Source organism: Lampetra fluviatilis, chromosome 24 (assembly GCF_964198595.1).
Source record: "Lampetra fluviatilis chromosome 24, kcLamFluv1.1, whole genome shotgun sequence".
Classification (NCBI taxonomy): Eukaryota; Metazoa; Chordata; class Hyperoartia; order Petromyzontiformes; family Petromyzontidae; genus Lampetra; species Lampetra fluviatilis.
In genome coordinates, this window is record NC_136298.1 from 12,463,439 (window position 1) to 12,484,700 (window position 21,262).

The window sequence follows — 21,262 nt, forward strand, 5'->3', positions numbered from 1 at the left end:
GCTTCTTTAGGAACTTCTTCCATCTACCTGGAGAAGCTCCCAGCACGTGGAGTGAAACGTCGGACATCACGCCGAAGAACGTGCGGTGCGCAAAACGTAAAACGCGCGCGGAGAGCAGTGCGGTGCACTGCCAAGATTCACAGCTCCCTCGCGCTCTCGCGCGCTTCCCCCACACGCTGCCCGCAAATTCCCAGCGGCCACGGAACCCAACCCCACTTCAGAGCGCGCTGCGTCACGAGGGAGCACCGCCGCAAATCCGCGCCCAACCCCAGGCCCTCGAGGCAACGCCACTCACCGACAGGACCCTGTCAGTGGGGCATCAACGTTAATCATTAGCGCCGGACGCGGTAGCCGCACGCCCCCAGAAGCCGCAAAGGGGTTCGTTGATCGCCCACATTTCCCCACATGCTGCGAGAGATCCAGGAGATGGGATTACAGCAGCGGCAAGGGGGCTGCTGAATTATCCACGCGGATTCCTGAAAGAATGCTGCCCTCTCGCTGGCGGCGGGGGTTTCTTTCCGGATGCCGCGGTTTCCACCCCCGCGTCCGACGCGCTCATTAGGGACTGGCAAAACGTCGCAACGCAAGGCCGCATCGACGCTCGGTAGCGCTCACCTGCACGGAGGACCAGAGGAGCGGCCGTGCCGGGCTTGGCATGCGTGGTCACTTAGACCACAGCCGCGGCTGTAGAAGTACAGTACAACAGATGCTTCTGCACTGACCTATGACGCCCATCACGTAAACCCCGAGGCCTATAACAAACTTGCGTTCACGGAGGTCGCCCGTCCAAGCCATATCTCTTGATGCCGAGCAGCAGCCAAATATTTAATATGACAACGTTCAGTTCCCGAAGAAGCGGCCGGCACTCGGGAGCGAAACGTCAGACATCGTGGCAGAACCCGCAACAGCGCGACGGAGCGCTGCGTGGCACGGCCGCGAAAACCTCGGCGGAGGTGGCGGAGGTGTCGAATGGCCGCGTGGGCCCCGCGCGTCTCCCTCGGCGAGACGAGGCCTCGGTGGCCGCGCAGAGGGGACCGCGGACGGAGCCGGTACCTTCGGAGTAGAGCTCCTCCAGCGCCCGCCACGTCTCCGCTCGCAGCTCCCGCCGGCTCTGGCCTGGGGGCGGCTGCCCCTCTGGCCAGTGGACCAGGTACAAGTCTGACGGCGGCCGCGACGACGTCCGGGGGGGGAGGGAGGGGAGACACAAAACAGGGCGAAGCGCGACGGTGAAAGCGCCGGCGAGGATTGGCGTGCGCTCACGCTCGCTCGGTGGTTCGCCGGTACGGCTCCGACGACTCCACGGCACACTCCGGCCACGCAGACCCCACTCCGCTTCGCGCCTTCCGTCTTACAACTGTGCATACTCTACGAGGTACAGACCGACTCCCAAGAGACTAATTCATTAGAAATTGAATGCTGAATGTAGCCGGGCCGCGGTACGATTTCCCTTCAGTCTGCGCGGCGGAAGATTCAGCGCTGCCATCACAGAGGGAACACTTGCGGACACCCTCTAACTGCAACGCCTTTTGGCGTCATCTGGTCCAACCCATGTGAGACTAGGCTCTAAGGAAAGCTGTCTCGGGTGTGGACCAATCAACTTCAAGGACAGTGCACATTATCAGAGTTATGTTTTTTGTTTGCATTATGACTGCAGGTATTGTGGTCTATGTAAACATGACTCCTTGTAAAAAAAGGTGTCAGTTTTGTTGCCAGATAGAAGGGTAAAAAACCAATTATCATATTTTTTACTGCCAAATGAGGTTCCAATGGTGGAAATCTCGTGGAACTTTATGCTGATGTCACCAGACGTAGACCATTTTCATTTCACCAGGGAAGGCCCACTGAGCTATATAACTCTTTTCCAGAAGCCACCTGGCCACAAATTATTGCTCAACGGAGTGGCTTATCACGTGGAAATGTATAGCAGCCAAATCATCGAAACAAACCTTCATTCTAAATGTGGAGGGAAAAACCGGAGGACCAGGGGAACATTTCACGCGACCACGGGGATGGAGAATATGCAAACTCCAAATATACAGGCGCCAAGGTCGGTATGGAACCCACGACCTCCCGTATACCAGGTGAGGTAGTTAACATCTCGCCATCGCGGCACCCTACAAAACAATCTACGAAACCAGGAAACGTTTCAGTCCGTGACCATCATAGACTGCATGGACTTTAGTTATGCGTAGATGAGCGAGTGGTTTGTACAGCCAATCAGCGCCAATGAAGAGACCCCATCCAATCAATACACTCCATTTAATCCACAGATTAAAAGTCACCCAACTACTTCTGTGAGCATTGACTGATCTCCATGATGCGAGTGCAGGAAATCATTGTAGGCATTGCAGTGCCGGAGCATTCGAACAAAACAATGGGATTGCACTGGAATATCTTGATACGAGGCCAATGGATTTGTCAGCTTATCTTAATACATCTTTACAGCAGGCCTACATGAAGCTTAGTCAGTAGATCAGTAGTAGCAGCAGCTTCCAATTCAGCCAATCATCCCCGTGGGGTCGGTAAAATGAGAACCAAATGTTGAACACCTCTTGGTGAAAAGTCCATATTTGTTGTCCTTTGGAAAGACTAATCCCACAACTGTTTCCGGACTGAGAATGGCGATTAACGCTGCCCGACGCTCGCGTGAGCTTAAGTAAACCACTAAAACTCCGAGTCCATAAGGAGATGTCTCAGAGATATGAGCACACCGTGTTGTGCCAAAATTCTAAAAATCCACGCTGGCAAACCAAAATCCGATCTCTTCCTTAATAGGCAACCGCTGGCGGAGAGGTTTACTGACGCACGGAGCAAAAGCAAAAGAAAAACACGCCATGACCCAAACCCGATCTTCGCTGCAAAGCATTCTGACAACTATTTTTTTTTAAACGAAACGTTCCTTGACCAAGACATTAATCAGGAACCCCACACTGAGCACGCTCGTTGCGAAAATGAAATTAAGCCGCGTGAGCCGACGGGCTCTGGCTTTAAAAGAGGAAGGGCCCCGATGGCGCTTGCATAGACAAAGTCTGCGGGGGGTTGGAACCGACGGGCCGACGAGACTTGGCTCAGGTTCAAGTGCGACTGGCCGGCTTCCAACAGCGCCGGCCGGCTTGCTAGAAACCGAGCGCCGCTGGGCCCGTGGGACGGCGCGGCTCGCCGAGGATGGGCCGAGCGGGCGGGCGGGCGGGCGAGCCCGGCCAGAGCCACGCGCGGACGAGTCGGCGGGCGACTCTCGACGGAGCGACTTCACCCGCACCCTCTGCCCCTCTCCGAGCGGCCTCCCGTATGGCGAGGTGTTCGCAGCGCCCGCGGGCGTGGGCAGAGAGACGGGGTGGGCGGCGGGTGGCCGCGCGGGTGCCGTGGGGCGGTCCCTCGGGGATGGAGAACCGCGCGGGTCTGGGGGGGGGGTGGGGGGCGTCCGCACGTCGGGAACTCCGCCGAGTAGAAAGTGTCGGCCGAACGGCAGCGTGGCGGCCGCGCGCGTCTCTCCGCACATTCGCGCCCCGCGTCCTGTTTGTGAAACAGGATGCGCTCGCCCACGAGCGGCCGCCAGGGTTTACGCGCCCGTGCCCCCGCACTGCGGAGCCGCCTGCGCGCGGCCTCGCTCGGAGCAGCCGGCACGTCCGTCCGCATCTCACGAGCCGCCAGGGAATTTTCATTCCATAAGCAGCCCCCTCCCCCCCCGGGCTCCACCTCCCCAAATCCGTGTTTGACTCCCGCTAATTTGTGTTTCAATGAAGTGGAATCTGAGAGTAAGTGCGCGTTCCACCCGGCGCCGCTTTGGGGAACGGAGGTCGGTGTTGAGACTCGGGGAGCGGCTTCACGCGCCGCTGCCCAAACGCGGTAATGTCATTATGATTTATTTGTCGCGAGGAAATCAACAGCACCTGCGAAATTGTGTCAGCGCACTGAAGCGTAGGTTTTTTTAATACAGCAGCTGGCGAGCATGTCCGCAGCCTTTTAGTTTTCGGTGGGTATTCTCCAAGGGGATTAACATTTGGCCCAATGACACGAATGAATGATTTTAAAGAGTATAGGCTGAATAATGCACCAATTGGCAGTTTGGATCGTCACATTCCGGGCCCAAAGCAACCTTAAACATATATGCTCAGCAAGTTTGGGGATAACGTTACCAAGTGTGGTTTTCATTACGGAAATATATCGAACGTAAATGTGCGTGTGAAAATGCGGCACCAGGACAAGGCTCCATTGGTAATTCCGAAAAAATAAAGGCTAGAGCTGACTCATCATCATCAGCATCTCTCTGGGCTAGGTAAAATTAGTATCACATTGTGAGAATCAGTGTTTGTCGATACCTTCCAAAGATCACCCCTGGGACAGCAAGCACAACTGTCACCGGTGATGAAGGGCCTTCAACAGAGATGGCGTCCCATTTTTATCGTAGGGATATTGACGTTGTACAAGACAGATGAGAGACATTAAGTACTGTGCGTGCACACAGTGCAACCGAAGCAATGAGAATCAAGCGCCTGTGGATGCGCGTGCACGCCGGCCATCGTGAGTGAAGTGGAGCCATATCAAGTCCTGATTTGGCTCAATGAAAGAATGCAAATCCTCTACGTCCCACGCATAACCACTGGAAGGGTGGAGCTGTGGCAAAGTGGCTCAAGTGCGAAGTTGATCTTGTTGTAACCAGGTGGGACCTCGAGAGAGCAGGGTGAGTCTCACTCACAAGAGCAGTGACCTGGCTCACCAAAGTGGCCAAAGCAAAAGCAAACAAAGCAAAGTGCAGCAAAAAAAAATGGAGCGTTCAGAACCCAAAACAAATATAAGCGGCGGGCACATTGAGCCATTCATCTCGCAGACAATGTCAACACGAATCGGCGTGGCTGATAGGGAATTCGTCATTTGTTGGGTTGCGTCATCTTCCGCGAAGGAACGGGACATCGTTAGAGACTGGCGAAGGTCACCGGTTGAGTCTAGACGAGTCTCTTGTGGTGACATCACCGAGCAAACAGGCTCGCGAGCGTAGCCCGAGCAACGACACGCCATGACCCCCCACCATGACTGCGATGGACGTGGCTCGGACACACACCCCAGCACGGACAATTCTCGGTGGCAAATTTAGCAAAGTGAAAAAGGGGCACCGACTCTTGATGGGGTTGCGGGAATTTTGCAAAGACCTTCAAACGGCCTGGAGCTTTGCATGTAAATTGCCGTGTTCATTTTTTTCGTTCAAACCGTGAGGATGTGCGTTTTAATTAATCCCAAATTCTCAGTCCAGAAATTGGAAAGGCAAAAAACCCATCTCGAATAGGGATGCCGCAGGGGCCAGGAGGGTTATATTGGGGAATCGTGCGGCAAGTCCGGTTTCTTCGCGGCTCTTTGCTGACACCCGTCAGCTGGGCACGCGTTCCCCAAATCACAACACGATGAACTCATCTGTTCATCGAATGGGGCCCACGGGGCCCCGTGGGTCCCATTGGGTGGATGGGACCCGTGAGGGGTGGGGGAGGGGGGCAGCTCGGGAACCACGTGCACGGAATGTGACCTCGTTCGACCCCGGCCTGACCTTGGAAACGAAACGTCTACGCAATTTACACGTTTTAAGTGTGGCGGAAGTGCTCCCTACCTCCCTCTGTGGATATGCGTTCATGTGCTTTACTCTTTTCTCCTTCTGCGGTCGTGTGTGTGCATGTGTCTTTATACGTTTATACACAAAGAACAAAGATCCCCCATACGGCCTTTGACAGACGGCAACACCACGCCTGGCCGCCTTTGTCTCCCCAGTGCTGATGTTTGCACACCGCTCCAGGTAGTCATTAAGGCTGAGTCAACCTAGAGGAGGCCCGGGACCAATGCAGATAATCGTCACCGGTGACGGTGGCCGTGAGCGGGAATCGAACTTGGGTTTCCGGCCAGGTCCGGGACCGGTTCCAATGTTCACCGCTGTTTTTGGTAATAAGCGGGGATTGCAACGCAGCACGCTAACCACTACACGACTGCTCCCCCCCAATGATATACACGCACACACGCACAGACTCGCGTACACGTCCATCTCCCTGCCAGTCGCCATCTCTCCCCACTCCTTCCCTCCCCCTGCTTCTCTGGCAGAGTGTTTTGACAGCCGGGCGTTATCAACGTGGAACGCTGTACTGCGGATGCATTTCCATGCGCCTGGCGAACTTGCCCAGGCACGGCGCGGGCCGTGCGAACGTCGTCCATCGCGAGCTGGAGTGAGGCCAGCGCGACGATGTCTGCGGTGCCGACACGTCTCCCTAATCCCTGCCCATAGCGGCAGACGTACTCTCAGTCAAACGTTGACGGGGCGTGCGACGGTGCACGCACTTGGCACAGCGACTGAGAACAGTGGGGTGTGTGCGTGCATCAAAGGGAAACAAAGAAGAGGGTTATTTTTTTTTGAGAAGACAGAAAGTCAGTCACACGCCGACATGCAACGCTGAGAGCGGAGGTCTGTAATGTGGCAGCGCCACACCTGACACAGCTGCCATTTGAAGTTGCTTGGCTGCAAATCCGGTTGATGCTGCCGGTGACGGCCGCAGTTGGTTTCGCCTTCTCTCGGTTCCGGCGGGTTTTAGCCTCGCTTCTTTTTAAAAACGGATAAAATTTGCGCAGTAATTCCCTGCAGGCGTTATCAGATGTGCGCGGGAAATGAGCGGCTGACCCTGTGCAGAGGGGCTCAGTGGTGAGCTCACTGACCAATGGGGCTGCCATCTGTCTCAAGAATACTTCCAGTCAATTACATTCCAAGCCAAAGTGTCTCGTGCCCCGCCCCCGCTCAAGTCTGTGCCAGTGCCGCACGCTCCACACGCCGATGCCGGAGCGCCGCGCGGCTCTTTGTCGATCCACTGCTGGATAGGAACCCACCCCCCGTGCCGTGCAGTCGGTGGGGGGTGACACTGACCTCGCTTCACCACTCTGGTCAGTGCCAGTTGGTGAACATAGGGTGGCGTAGATGCGGGAGCATAGAAGTGCAGTCCAGCAAGAGGTTTTGCAGCGCTGCCTTCTACTGCCAATCGCTTAGCCCTGCAGCAGCAGCAGCAGACTAAAGCAACCTGGTGGACATGGTGGTCGCCTATCCATGCACTATCCAAGCTCATCCTTGCTTAGACAATATACGTGAAACATACTTTATCACTGTCATTGTTCACAAATGCAGGACAGCTCTGCCTTAGAAGTTACAACCTAAAGAGGACGTTTAAGTCAACATTTGGGGCAATTATTTCATCTGCAGAGCAGAGAAGGAATGGCCGAGACGACGCTTGTTAAATCCTCCGTTATTGAGGCTCTATTTGTTGACAATGACAGCAACAAAATATTTCAGGCTGTGTTTCTAAAACACTGCCAACGTAAGCCCTGATATCTGACGTCAGCTGGCCGCGTGGCTAAGTGGACTAAGGCTGATGTCTGTCACCGCGCTGAGCCAACGCATCTGTGATATGGGCTCCAGTCCTGGGTGCCCAAGCATCTCCCCACGGTAGCGGGATGTTATCTCCCTCGCTCGGTATACAGGAGGTCGTGGCTTCGATCCCGACCCCGACGCCTGCTGTATATTTGGAGTTTGCGTGTCTCTCTCCCCGTGGTCGCGTGACATTTTCTCCGGGTCCTCCGGTTTTTCCCTCAACATTTAGAATCAACATCACCACGTCTTTAGAGTGTTTGGCTGCTGATATCAATTTCCACGTGCTCAGCACACTTCGTTTAGCTATGATATTGTGGTAAGCCAGGTCGCTTCGGAAAAAGAGGTACATAAAAAAAGTTTACTTTATAAATTAAATGCAATTAAATGCTCATGAGCAATAAATATGGCCCGGCCATCTTCAACAGCGATGCGAACACACATACGTGGCCCTGCTGTTTGTGAGTTCAAGAATGGAAAACAAATCCATGCACTTATTAAGTTTGTTGGGCCAGTTGGCCAGGATTGAGCAATAACCTAGGCCACGTTTCACCCGGTCAACTGGAGCGCACAGACTAAGAGTTACTCACCTAACAACAACATATTCGAGAATCACGGTAAAGAGACAAACGACATATACACTTTTAAAACGATTATTTTTTTAAACTCATAGTCTGGTCCTCAAACTATATGGGACACTGTTGCAGTGCCCCACCTGGCTATTTAAACCCCATTGAGCTGACAATGCGTACGAGACATCATTCATTAAGAAAAAAATCAAATCCCCTATTCGTCGCGAGTGTGGAGTGGCGCAGTGAAGCCCCGGAGCACACGCGTAGTTGACGGTGAATTCAAGTCAGACAAAAAATGCATTTCCCTAATTCGAACACCAGTCACCCCGTTGTTACAGTATCACTCGCGGAGAGAAGCATGGAAGCGATTTGTAGTTAATTTGAAAAACACGGAGACCCAACGCCCAGCCGCCGTTGTGTCCTGGACCCAACAAAACACACGCCAGGACGCCTCCTAGGCTAAGAGAGCTAGCTGCGTGCGCACTTTCCATTCTTCCAGACGTTCGCACTCACTCACGGAGCGGTACGCAGAACCCCAAACTGAAACTTCTACACCTGCAACCACAATGGCCTTATTACTTAATAAAGAGAGGGCCATTGTACAATGCGGTTACTCGGTTTTTTCCCCCGCATTGAAATAATTTTTATTCCTACAAATGCAACCCCTTTAACGGCCACGTTTTAGGTTTCGCTCCCAGTGGGAGGCTCTTAGCGTGGTCGTTTCCCTGTATTTACGAGTGCAGCACACACACGCGCACACACACACATGCGCGTACACGTTTGCCGTGTTTATGTTTAAAATCTAATATTTACCTAAGCCGCACCGCCGCCGTTGATTGTGGTTACGACGGAAAACACCGCGGAGCTCTCGGCTCTCATTTTGGCAAAGCGACTCCCATTACCGAATTTTGCAGAAGAATGATGATATCGCTTAATGCCGGTGTTTGAAAATTACGTATAGAGTAGGCCGTAACTTAATTACTTTATCATCAATAAAACATTGTTAATAAAATGATCACTGCTGAGATGTTATAATAATAATACGGTTACTACTCATTTTCACGTAACTTTCAAGAATTTCCCCCATTATCACTTTGTTTGTTTGAGAGTGACGTGTGGCAAACATTTAAAAGAAGCACATTAAGGAAAAAAGGTTTCCTTGGTGAAGACAAATCTGCAAACGTCGTCCTTTCTGATGAAGTGCGCCGCTGTGTATCTTAACGCCGTGGTTTCAGCAAATGCTGGGTTCACCTAAAGAGCCCTCACGCGGGGACCTTCGGCACATGCTGCGGGCACAGCAAGAGAAGGATGGGGTCGCGCGGAGGTGGCCGGGAAATCTGTTTGAAGAATTTGTTACCATAATGTTTGCCCTGACTCACAACAAAGGCCAATGAGCTCGCATTGTTTGAGCGATTGCAGAACAATGGGGCCTTTGGCCCGCGCGGGAACAAATGCGTACGTGCGAGTGTAAGAAAAATTCATCCGCAGCAAAGCAAGGGGGTTGATTTTCAGTTCTGTGAGAAGGAGGGGGGGTCTGGAGGGGGAGGGGACAGAGGGGGTGGGGGCTGGAGGGGGGAGAGAGGAGGGGGGTCTGGCTGAAACAATGCATTTGCACTTTGATCTCGCGTTGGAGTTTACGCTGTCATCCATCGCTTGCTGATTGGTCACACAGCAGTGGGACTTGTCATCCGACCGCTCCACTCAATCTCTAAAGTCTGGCTGGGGTCAACTCTGCCCATCATGTCGGGTGGGTAATATAAAGACCCACCTCGTGGAGAGAAGGCATTGGCTATCCAATGTGACAACCGGCCCTCGTCATAGGAAGGTGGAATGTTCCCCAGTCCTCCTGGGTTGACGATGGCAATGAGCACTGATTGCTGCTCAACTGAGAAAGGAGGCACTTTGAAGTTTTAACTTTTGACTTTCACTCTTCAGCCGAGGTGGCTGGAGAGCAGTGTGGTCGGTGTGGTGGTTACAAGGTCAGCGTACCTAGCGTGACCTTCAAGTGGGTCAGCTCAGCTTGAAATGAACACCCAGTGACTCGACTCAACTCCACCAACTCGACGTGAGAATCGAGCACCCGGTGTGGAACCTCGGGGACGTCATCCGAGCTGGAAAGAAAATACTCGTAAGCAATACTGCAAGCGCGGCTGGGGAAACGCTTAACAATAGATCACCCCAGCATAACGTTCCTGCAATGATCTGCATTAATAACATAATAATAATAATAAGTGAGACGGAGAGACCGACATGTCTGGAGCTTCAAACCACGGACAACCCCTCGAGCAGCAGGGCAAGGCGGCGCGGGCACAAAAACCACGACGTCCACAATTGTTCTGCTTGCTCGCCTATAGGAAGGGCCGGTCAGATTGGTCCATTTAGGGTCAAACAGGAAATCCCTTTGGCGGGCGGCGACGAGGAGGAGGAACAATGGAGTGCCGCCCGCTCCCCCGCCGCTCCGTTTCCTACCTCCCCACACACGGACCGACACCACCACCACCACCGCCACCGCCGACACCGCCGCCACCGCCAGCGCCGCGTTTGGCGCCCACCACCCTCCCCGCTGCACTTCATCATCGCCGTCCAGTAGCGGCGGCGGCGGCAGCAGCAACGGCCGCATCTTCGTCCGCAGCTATTGTCAACGTCTATCTGTGCTAAAGGTGGTTTCCTCTTCAAATTGCTCATCTCCTGTTTACAGCCCGAAGCCGGTGGTGGAAATTCCCCATTACCCTGACGGGCGCAAGCCTCTTCATAGAACCAGCGGTGACTTCCCCACCCACACACAACTTGGTCCTCACTTCATCAACCCCGTAGGCAAGAAGACCTGAGCAGACCCCCGACTGGGATTTGAACTCTGAACCTTACAACCACAAGCCACGGACTCTGACGATTTGCCACGTGGCCCATTTATCTATCTGAACGCTTCAGACCAACATGAACGATTATTTATTTAGTCAAAGAAACAAACACACGTGTGGCTTTAAGATAATAAACCGATGTCCTTTAGTCTCGGTGTGTCTGGAGACCTCGCAGCTCAATCACACTCGTGGTATTGAGGTCAAAAAGCCAAACCGATGCCCAATAGTGGGTGTAATGATGCATTGCTTCATCAATTAATATCGATTTTTAAGTTCACGACATATGCACTGAATCACGTGTGGAACCCTCAAGCCACTAGAGGCCTTCACATTATTATCACGAGACCCCTAAAAGCCTCATACAAACACACTGCGCGCATTTGTGGCCTTAAGTTAAAATTAAATGTATGAGAGGTGATGTTTGGGGCGATGTGAAGAATGGCCACTGCCAGAAAAGTCGCCGATTTTATATCGAGATTAATTAGACTTTAAAGGCCACACGCTGCTGTTGTAGCAATGTGCCGACTTGTTCTTTTGTCTGCTTGTGCCAAACTGCCAACGCGCCATCACTAGACAATGCATTTCGTCTTGCACCATAACGAGCATGAACTCCGTGAACACTTGCTCTGGTCAAATAAAAAATGGTCACAACATCAGCCTTTGAGTACCGTAGCCAAATGCAAAATATAATAAGAGCGTAGGGGCCAATTCCCACGATACCATCTGGTCCAAAGCTCTCATTATATTCCTACACGTATCATTTGATGTAATCTCTTGAACAAACATGAGCTTGGGTGCCCATATTTACGTGACATCAGTGAGTAATTATATATAATTTAGCTGCGGACACATTTTTACGTGCTCAAGTTGGGATATCGCACAAACAACGGCCTACTCTTGAAAATGTCACCACAGCGTTTTTAACGGTCGCTCCATTGCGCTTCGAATAGCACGCTTTGGCGATTCCCCACACAAATCACCGGGAAGATTCAAAACCCGAAGTCCACGCAGAGTCCATGGCGAACTGCTTCACTGCTGAGCCACACCGACTGGCGGACTACCAGTCCCACAGAATCTCGGGTAGGGAAAAATGATTACAATCGGTCGCTTACGCAAAAAACAAAAAATAAGTAATGACGGGGACAATATGTACGAGGCAGCGCTTGTGCTGCAGTCGATTTTCCGTAAACGCCCTGCCAATCACACCCCGACTCGAGCCCGGATGAATCACTGCTGCCCCTCGTATTGTTTGCATTGTATCGCAGGACACGAGTGGGAAATGCGCTGTTTCACGTCAGCTGGATTCGGAGCAGGGAAGTCTTTTAGCGGAGCACACCATCAGCCCTCCACCCTTAAACCCTCCCACCAGCGAACTTACACGTGGTCTTAAAATTATCGCTACATCATGTGACCGTGGCCTGTGAAACATAACTCTGTCATCCACGGTGAAATCATCACCCAGACTTTCCATTACAGAACTTCGGGATTCTTAAAGCTTCTTGGTGGGGTTCAACCCCCACCCCCGTCACAGGATGTAGTGAATTTGCCTTTACAGTTAAACTTTGTTTCACGGAGAAAAACAATGAGTGGACGAAAGAGTGGCATCTGGAAGCGGACGTTGCACAAGTGGGGATAGGAGGAGGTCCGGCTGGGATGAGAGACCTTGGGGGTGGGAGAAAGATCTGGACCGACGATGACGCAGGGTTTACGGACGCCCCTCTGTGAACCTGATGGACGGTGGGTGATGGAGCCCAGCGGAAGTGCTCTCGCCGCTCGTTGCAGAGGTTCGCGGCTGTACCACGGCAGGCCGCCCTGGTTAATGCTGCGGTGCGGCGTGTTCACCGTAAACCACCACGCGCCGTCTGCTTCACGGCGGAGGCCGGAGGTCGCCTCGCGCCACTCGAAACGAGTCGGCCGTCGTGTGCCGGCGTCACGGTCCAGATTTGCCAAATTCAAACCATGTCGGTGAAGCGTGGTGCCCTCATGAAATCCTTGCGCTAAATCAAAGGAGCCAACACCAAATGTACCAAATTGTTACTTTAAATCATTGAGGTCCGAGACGAACGAAAGCACGATGACTTTTTTGCCATACGCACTTCTATTTTACATACTTTGTGGTTGTTTGAGAAATTCAAGGCCATCCAGGCCAAGAGAGAGGGTAGGTTGAGAGAACGGACAGCGAGAGGAGATACGTGCAGGCTACAGATGTGCATTGGTAGGGACGCTCAATCCCTTTCGAAGTAAAATCTCAAAGGACGACTTTGCGCGTCACGATATTATCCACATTTCCAATGATCCACAAGGCCTCCTTTCATCAGTGCAGATTCTTAGAGAAGATAAATAGCACCGCCATAACCGCTACATTATTGGCGTGACATTTAAGCTTTAAATACCGGTATATTAGGGCATGATTTGGGAGTACAAATTGAGGAAATATGTACAAGGCCCTTACGTGTGATATTACTACTATAATGAGCCAAGAATGTCTGTTTGTGTGTAACGCGTGTGACGTCACTCCACGTGCCGTACCTCCCGTCATGAATATTCATGAATGGGTGGATTTTTACACTCAAGCAGAAGGTCGAACGGAAAATATTTTTTGGGCAAATTCGCTTTAAGTTTGGCGTTTCTTTATTGAAAGTGAATTTAACAAATAATTATACGCAGCAACAAAGTGGATTTGCTGTCTTTATTTATTTCTTCAGCACTTGAGACAAAAGGTAAGTCTAATTTATGCTTCTACATTATGGTAAAATAGACATTTCTCGGTGATTTTCCAGATATTGTATCGAATTCAAATTTATTTCAACCCCAGCGATTGAAAGCAGAAGAGAATAAAGTATCAGAGCAGTGAATTTGAACAAATTGAAGGTCAGTTATAAACAGTGCTACAGTGACATGAATTGAGGTGTTTTATGACGTAGTTTTGTGCAAAATCACTGCCATTAATACAGTGCTACAGTGAACTGCAGTGAAGTGTTTGATGACGTACTTTAGTGCAAGATTCATCGCCATTAAATTTAAATCTGCTAAAAAAATTCGTAAATATTACAGCTTCCATCCTAGGACGGGCAAACAAGCTGGTATACATAACAGGCGTGTAATGACGATCATAAGTCAAGATCTATCCACCGGGCACGAGGGAGCGGTGAGCTAGCGGTAAGCGCCACCCATGGATCAAGTCGGTTACAAAGGGAATCCCCTCTCTTATATATATAAACCTCTCATCGTTGACACCCTCCACCCGCAACACTGCAGACAGCAGGAGCTATATTACACGTAATTACAGCTTCCAGCGATGAAAGCCCATTGTTAGAGACATGCAAGCAATTAAACTTCTACACGGGCTCTTACACGGTTCAATAAAGGACACGTCTGGTATTAATTTAACAACTTTTTGTTCACAGTAAAATATTCCGGTCATGTTCGGCAAAATTTAAACTCATTCATCCAAAGAAGCGATCGGCTTCTTGGGTCTCCTCGCAGACAGCGTCAACCGCACGGATCCTCCACGCGCGCGCGTGCGTGTGTGTGTGAGAGGCGTCATGATCAAGGGACCTGCAGGCCAAGACGTGATTTATGTTTAGAGAACAGCGGCTATTGTAATTTGCATTCGGGTTACGCTGGACGATGGAACATAACGACCTCCCTCAAAATAAACAGCAGCGCTTACAAAGAGCAGCGCCTATTGTGGGACTCACCCAGCCCACCTCCACATGGCCAGCGGCCAGCAGATGTGCATTTAATCCGCACTCGTCAATTTGCATATGAACGTGCGGCTAATCGCGCGTGAACGGGGCGGAGACAGGTTGTCTTGACGAGATAAAGCGTGCGCGCACGCACGGCACAACGAGCCACGCACAACGAGGATCCGTGGCTGCTTCGGCCTTGACGGAGGGGATGGTCACGAACCGCGTCTGAGTGAAGCCGCTACGCACGGCGAGATCAAACGGCCGGGCGGGCCGGGCAGTCGGCACGCTCGCCGCGAAGAGCGGTCGGCACTTTTTAGATGATTTTGCTGCGATAAATGGCCAAATGATAGGCCGCTTTGTTGAGCTATCATTTGTGGCCAAGTCGCTTTTGAACAATAAGTTAATGCCTCGGTGGGCTTTGTCTGGTAGGATGGGGATGGCTTAGTGTTGTGTTTGTTTGTGTTTGGGGGATTTGTTTACCTTTCTTGTACTTTGCGTTCCTATCGTGTTTTTGTACTGTTTGTTGTTGTAACGATCTTACCCGCCCCGACTGGAAAAAAAGAGCTTTATAGCTCATCGGATTCCTCCTGCAGGAGAAATAAATATTCTGATTCTGGCACGCTCACCGCAAAGAACGGTCCGTGCGGGGGGGGGGGGGTGGACACGGCTTCATTACCGCAGCGGCCCGGTAGACCGTCGCCGGATGTTATTACCAAAGCGATGCAAAGAGGACGTTGAACATTCTGCAAAGTCACAACTTAATGTTGTTACAGCAAAGATATAGAATTAAATGTGAAAAGGAGCACCGTAATAACGTGCCAGGTGCACGAGTTATCAAACGGAGCACACGTTAACCGGTCAAATGGATGTGTATGCTTACGATACATGCATTGAATCCTAGATGAGAACGATTATTTATGATTGTATGCAAATACTATGCTCATGTTACATTTAGGCTAACATCGTGAAAACACTGCATACATTACACAAGACAAACGAGAACACCATCTAAGTCAACCTCCAACCCGGAGCGATTTGGACTCGCGCACCACTTCTGACAGTCAAGTGACAACTCCGTCCGCAGTGCAGGCCAGCCTGGGCCGACTGTGGGCGGCACACACTCGGTAAACGATGCAACGTTCAACAGAACGCAAACAGCACACGAGCAACACAAACAAACGGAATGGCCGCCCGCCCGTTCCGAGACCACCCAATGGGCACGCACTTGAAGACGGCCACGGCGCGTTGTATTTGCGTTTCCCAAAGCACTTGAAAGTTTGCAGGCGAGGCCACCGCCAAGAAGAGAAATGAACTTGGGGAACGTGTCTGCTCCTGCAGCCGTCTGCGTTCACTCACCCCGACGAGGAGCCTTCTGGGCATCCCCGGACGTGGGCCTGCCAGCCGCTCGGCCAGGTTGCATGGGGACTGACCGTTTTTATCTCTGCCACGTGTGCAGTGCTGCCCCCTTTTTGCCGATCCGCTGCTGGACAAGGGCCCGGCCCCGCGTCTGCGCGGAGCTCGAGGGGTAGCTTGGCCACGCTTCACCACGCTGGTCAGTGTGCGGTTGGTGGCGGTGGGTAATATGGACGTGGAAACAAAGAAGTACTGTACAACGGCGGATTTCGATGCACTACCCTCGACCGCCGGCCACGTGTCCCCACAGCAGCCACCCAATAATTTCAATGGCGAGCTACTGAAGTCCACCGTCATAATTTGCGTATTGAAAAATGTGAGATTCCTTGTAAAGCTCTAATCCAACAGCGGAATGGACACGTACATTCATGGAGGCCGAGTAATTTATTTCACGCGGGAGAACTGGCCAGAGGTAGGGCGTTCGTCGCTTATTTCAGAGGCTCGCGGTTCGAATCCAGCAGGCTGCTCTGGCTATTCCTGCATCACCGATAACAGTAAACACGCACACACCGGCTGCTTCACGGTGGACGTTAAAAGATCCCGTGACGTCGTTCCAAAAGAGCCGGCCGTTGCATGCCGGCGTTGGGATTACACAAACAGCAACACCGCCCCCTACTGCCAAGCACAGCAGCGCCTTGCCCTTGCGACGGTCGGCCCGCGCCGTGACAACGATGGCGCGAAACACCGAGCGCGCTCCGTCGTTGCGCCCGTCGCTCTCTCGGCGCGCGAGGCCTGCGGCCCGTGGTGCTGACCGAGGTAGTCGGTGTCGAGGGCGCGGCACGAGCGGAGGCAGGCGGCGCGGGCCGCGGCGTGGCCCATGTCCCCCGGCCACAGCTTGGAGGTGAGCCACACGCTGGCGCGCGGCACGCCGCTCTCCCGCAGGGCCGCGCCGACGCGCTCCTCGCAGCCGTAGCGCCGCGCCGTGTCCACGTGCCGCACGCCGCACGCGCCCAGCGCGTACAGCACCGCCGCGTGCGAGTAGCCGCCCCAGTGCGACGTGCCTGGAGCGCGCAAGGACACACACGGACACGCACGTGCGCATTAAGTACGTGCCACGTTTTTCTGGTTGAGCGATGATCCGGCTTTCGTGCATTCAGCCTCGCTGATGGCATGAGTTCAGGCGACGGGCCCAGACGTTAGCCGGCAGCGAGGACTGGCAGATGCCGCCGCCCGTGTACGCCACTGTTGCCTGGTTTTGTTTAAGCCGCCCGGCGCCCTGCTCATTGTAAACAACACATACACACACACAGACATACAAAGCCGAAGATCCCCAATGTAGCCTTTAACAGACTGTTAGGACAATTGCTGTAATCCAGTACCTATGAAGGCCAGCACGGGCACATCGACGGGTGTTGTAGCCAGCACCACGCCCGGCTGCCTTCGTCTCCCCAGTTCTGATGTTCACACACTGCACGAGGTACTCGTTTAAGGCCGAGTCAACCCACGGAAGGCTCAGGATCGATTCTGATATCACTCGCCATTGATGTCAGCCGTGACTGGGAATCGATCTTCAGTGCCTAATCACTTCACCGCCGCTCCCCATAAATAGGTATCGGCACACACGTGCAATGCACACGTACAGGCAGACTCGCACACGCACACACACACACGCACACACGCGCGTGAGAGCGTGTACACATACAGGCACGTACACATGAGCATGCCCCCACATTCTCACATATAATATGTACATACACCTGGTACAAGTGAATTTGGGTATGCTTCGAGACGTTTTGTGTACTGTAATGATGTTGTGCTCATAAAGTAAATGAACAAAACGAACAGAGGCACACACGCACACACGCAAGTAAATATCCCCGTTCATCCTCGGGAGGGTCGCAGGGCTTGCAAGCACTGTTCGCGAGCTCCCGTTAAGGCAGGCGCGGCACTCACAACGGTGGATGAAACAAGTGGCACTTGCGTCTGCCCCGCAGTAACGTTGACACACACACACCCTCTACCCGGAATGAAGGCACTTCACCCGGGAACTGCACCGCGGTGCGCTAACCACGACGCCACCGCTCCGCACCGCCCCTCAACGCGCCACGCGCAACGCCTCCTGTGTCGCGACCTGTGGAGGTCACCGCGGCCGACGGCACGGAAGGGAAGACGACGCCCACCTGCCCAGCGGCGAGCTGGGGCCCCCGTCTGCTCTGTTGACCGAGATACCCTGGGCCACTAGTGCATCCTTACATTGACTGTATTGCTTTAGAAATGTTGCACATAGATATGCACATAATAACAAAAAACGCTACTCTAGCTTATACTTTATTGTCAGTAATTAACTCGTTAAACTTACCCCTCTGCTCCAGGGATAATTGATGGCCTCGTAAAAGAGCTGATTTTACGAGCGCTCGTTTAAACCAGTGAGGCTACACAACCATTGCTGGGTTATTTCATGTCGGCCATAACAGTGACAAACAATGTCCCACTCCTGTGAAGAACACTGCAGCAATGTTCAAGAGAGTTGAGCACCCGAATGTCTACCGTGGAGTTCGATGCCCGCCGGCAATTATTGCTCCCACTTAGGGCAAGGGCTGCATCTGTGTGTTTATTAAATTACCGCACACCGCACGCACGCTGCCGGCACCGCTCCGACTGTTCAGAAAAGCAAGCGGGGCTTGGGCGATATGCGTCGCGAGGGGGGAATGGTTGCCGGCAGTCGAGGCTTGTGGCTAACTGGTCGCCAAATGAGAACGGCCGCGCGCGAGATCCCGCCACGGGAATGGAGCGATCAATCCAGCTGGTGTGCAGGACCGGGAAGGATGGATGCGTCACGTGGAGGTGAGAGATGGGCGAGAGCTAGGAGGAGCCTTCACCCCAACAGCAGATAGATCACGGATGATGATGATGATGATGCCACCCCAAGTGAGCTGCTGGCAGTCATTGACCGTGGACCCCCCCTCGCCCCCGCCTACAGGTAGGGGAGGAGTGGGTGTCACTGAAAGAGACAACACAGAACTACCACCGGTTGTTACTTCGATAGCATCGCTCACTGGGCAGCTCCTTGAGTTGCACAGGTGAAAGGTTGGCTCCTTGGTGCACGTACAATAGGTGATACGCACACACACACACAGAAAGGCAGGATTAACTTTCAAGATGCAACCCAAAAAAAAACACATGCATCACCTACCATGTGGATACATTACCTAGTGTGGGCAATAGCTCGGTGCCTTGCCTGGCAGAGCAATTGGGGCTTGTGAGTATGAGGTTGCAAGTTCAAATCTGAGTGTGGGTTGAGTCTGCTCCCCCACCACCATCTCCATAGGCCAGTAAAGCGAGGAAAAAATTGCGGCGAAACGATGGGTATCCAACAGGTCGTGTCGACTCCAACTGATCGGGTCCCTCTAAAGTCATGACATTTCCACCGGTGGCTCGGCACCGGCGATGAGCGATGAGCACTTCCCCAGGCCTACAGCTGGCACAGGGAGAGCGAGCCTGTGATCAGAGCACGACCAGAGGCATTCTCCTATTTTGGTCACCCAAACGGGACCCGATGTTTTTGCTCTCGCAAATGACATCAGCGGGCCTTATGAACAACGTAGCGATATTTTAATGTTCATAATACTTCCCAGCGGTGAAATGTGAGGGTATGGAGAACCAATTGCAAAGGAAATAAGAGATGAAGGTGCGGAGGAATTGAATACCGGCCTGCTTGAAATAACGGAGCAGCACAGAGTCGACTAATTACTAATGGAAACTCAATAACTGTCGCTGAATTATTACAACGGCAGGGTTCACGTTTTTTCACAACCTCTACGAGACGTGAAACAAGTTTGCGAGTCATCCATTGCTCATTTACCCATCACCTGTACACCTGTGTGGGTACGAGTGCAGCCCTTCGTGCGGGGTTGTTTGACCCTACACAGAAGTCGCAACCGGGTACCCGATACCCGTACCCTACCCGATACCCGGCTATCCGTACCCAGTCGGGTACGGGTACCCATTTGCGACCTTGGTGCGGCCGGGTACGGGTACGGGTAAGGAATCAAAACCCGTTTGCGACATCTGCCCTACAGCCAACCGTTACTCGCTGTCCACATGGCCGCTGAGGAGTCTAAGTAAAGTTAAAACCGGTCCCAGCTGGTCTTGTTTAAAAATAGGCTTACTGAAATACATTTGCTTGGAAAGCCCACAGGCTGATAAATAACCGTATTGTATTTCCTTTCAGGAATTTAAACAACAAAACATCCTTATCTATTAATGCTTATCTACGGTCATAATTTGTCGAAGCAGCATAACAATACTGCTGTTATTATATTATTGGGCTCCACGTTGTCCATGGACGAATTCTTGGCCATAACATGGGGATAACCGCTGGAATTGATTTCCAAGAGCACATCTTGCTAATAAAACTCATACCGATGTTCCACCGTACAAACAAACCGCATGAAATCAAGTTCAGCACTTAAAATTGTCGGACACTCAGCTTTGAGAATGAAAATGATCAGTTTGACGCTCAAGTGACGAACATTACTCTGCGGCATGGTGATAGGAAAAGTGCTGCCCCTTCCCACTTTGTGGATCAGGGGTCATTTCTGATGGATCTCCGAAGTCGTTCTGTGAGATCCACTTCCTTGGTTCATTCTCTAAGATGAAGGGTCGCACTGCTTCGTGAGATATCCGAATGGCAACCTTCGTCTTATGGCATGACGCTGATAGTGCAATCTGGATAAGGTTGGGCAAAGAACACAATGAATTGACGTATAAACTATTTACAAAAATATACAAGATTGTTCTAAACAGGCGTTTGAAAACAATGTGGAAGGAAACAAAATGTTAGTTCCATGAAAACTGAAACAATAAACTGCGAGAAATATAAAAAGGGTGCAGACAGAGAAACTTCCTGGAGTTTAGCAGATTCAATCAACAGTAATACAGCCTGCCAAAGGAAAATGCTGTTGTTATAATTTTCACATTTGCACATTATTATACAAAGAAATCCAGCAAACAATTTTTTTTTTAGGATATAGCTTTCAACAATTCTCGACAGGTTTAAGTCCATTTTTGTGGCGATGTTAAACTGTAAACACATTTTGCAGCTGTGTTTTATGGTTTAAATTTGGGAGACTGAATTGTTCATTGAATTCCCGGGAGAGTGAATTGTTCCAACTCTATTTAGCTCCTCCACTCGTGGTCCTGAGACGGCGGTTAAAATTCCACATTGCTGTGAAAGCGGCCAGGTATCTCCATACGATGATCACTGTGCAATCTTTGATCTCAGAAAATGAGATTTTTGTTCATTTGCGGCCCTAGTTGTTTTGAATTATTATGTCACAACAAACATTGTGGGTGGGGAACGGTGGTGCAGTGGTTAGCGCACGATGCGATAAGCGAGGTGAC

The 21,262-nt window shown here is 52.0% G+C and overlaps 1 protein-coding gene across 3 annotated transcripts in view; it reads right to left on the reverse strand.

Moving 5' to 3' along the window:
• LOC144941190 (putative oxidoreductase ZK1290.5) overlaps nucleotides 1-21,262 on the reverse strand; it is a 99,524-nt gene that overhangs the window by 60,602 nt on the left and 17,660 nt on the right. For 2 of the 3 annotated variants that reach the window (XM_078867768.1, XM_078867765.1), the window contains exons 2-3: nucleotides 16,672-16,920; nucleotides 1,054-1,158 (exon numbers count right to left, since the gene is read on the reverse strand). In XM_078867768.1, coding sequence (XP_078723894.1) covers nucleotides 1,054-1,158; nucleotides 16,672-16,920 — 354 coding nt within the window. The remainder of the gene's footprint in view (nucleotides 1-1,053; nucleotides 1,159-16,671; nucleotides 16,921-21,262) is intronic. The other variant, XM_078867766.1, reaches the window with a different exon arrangement.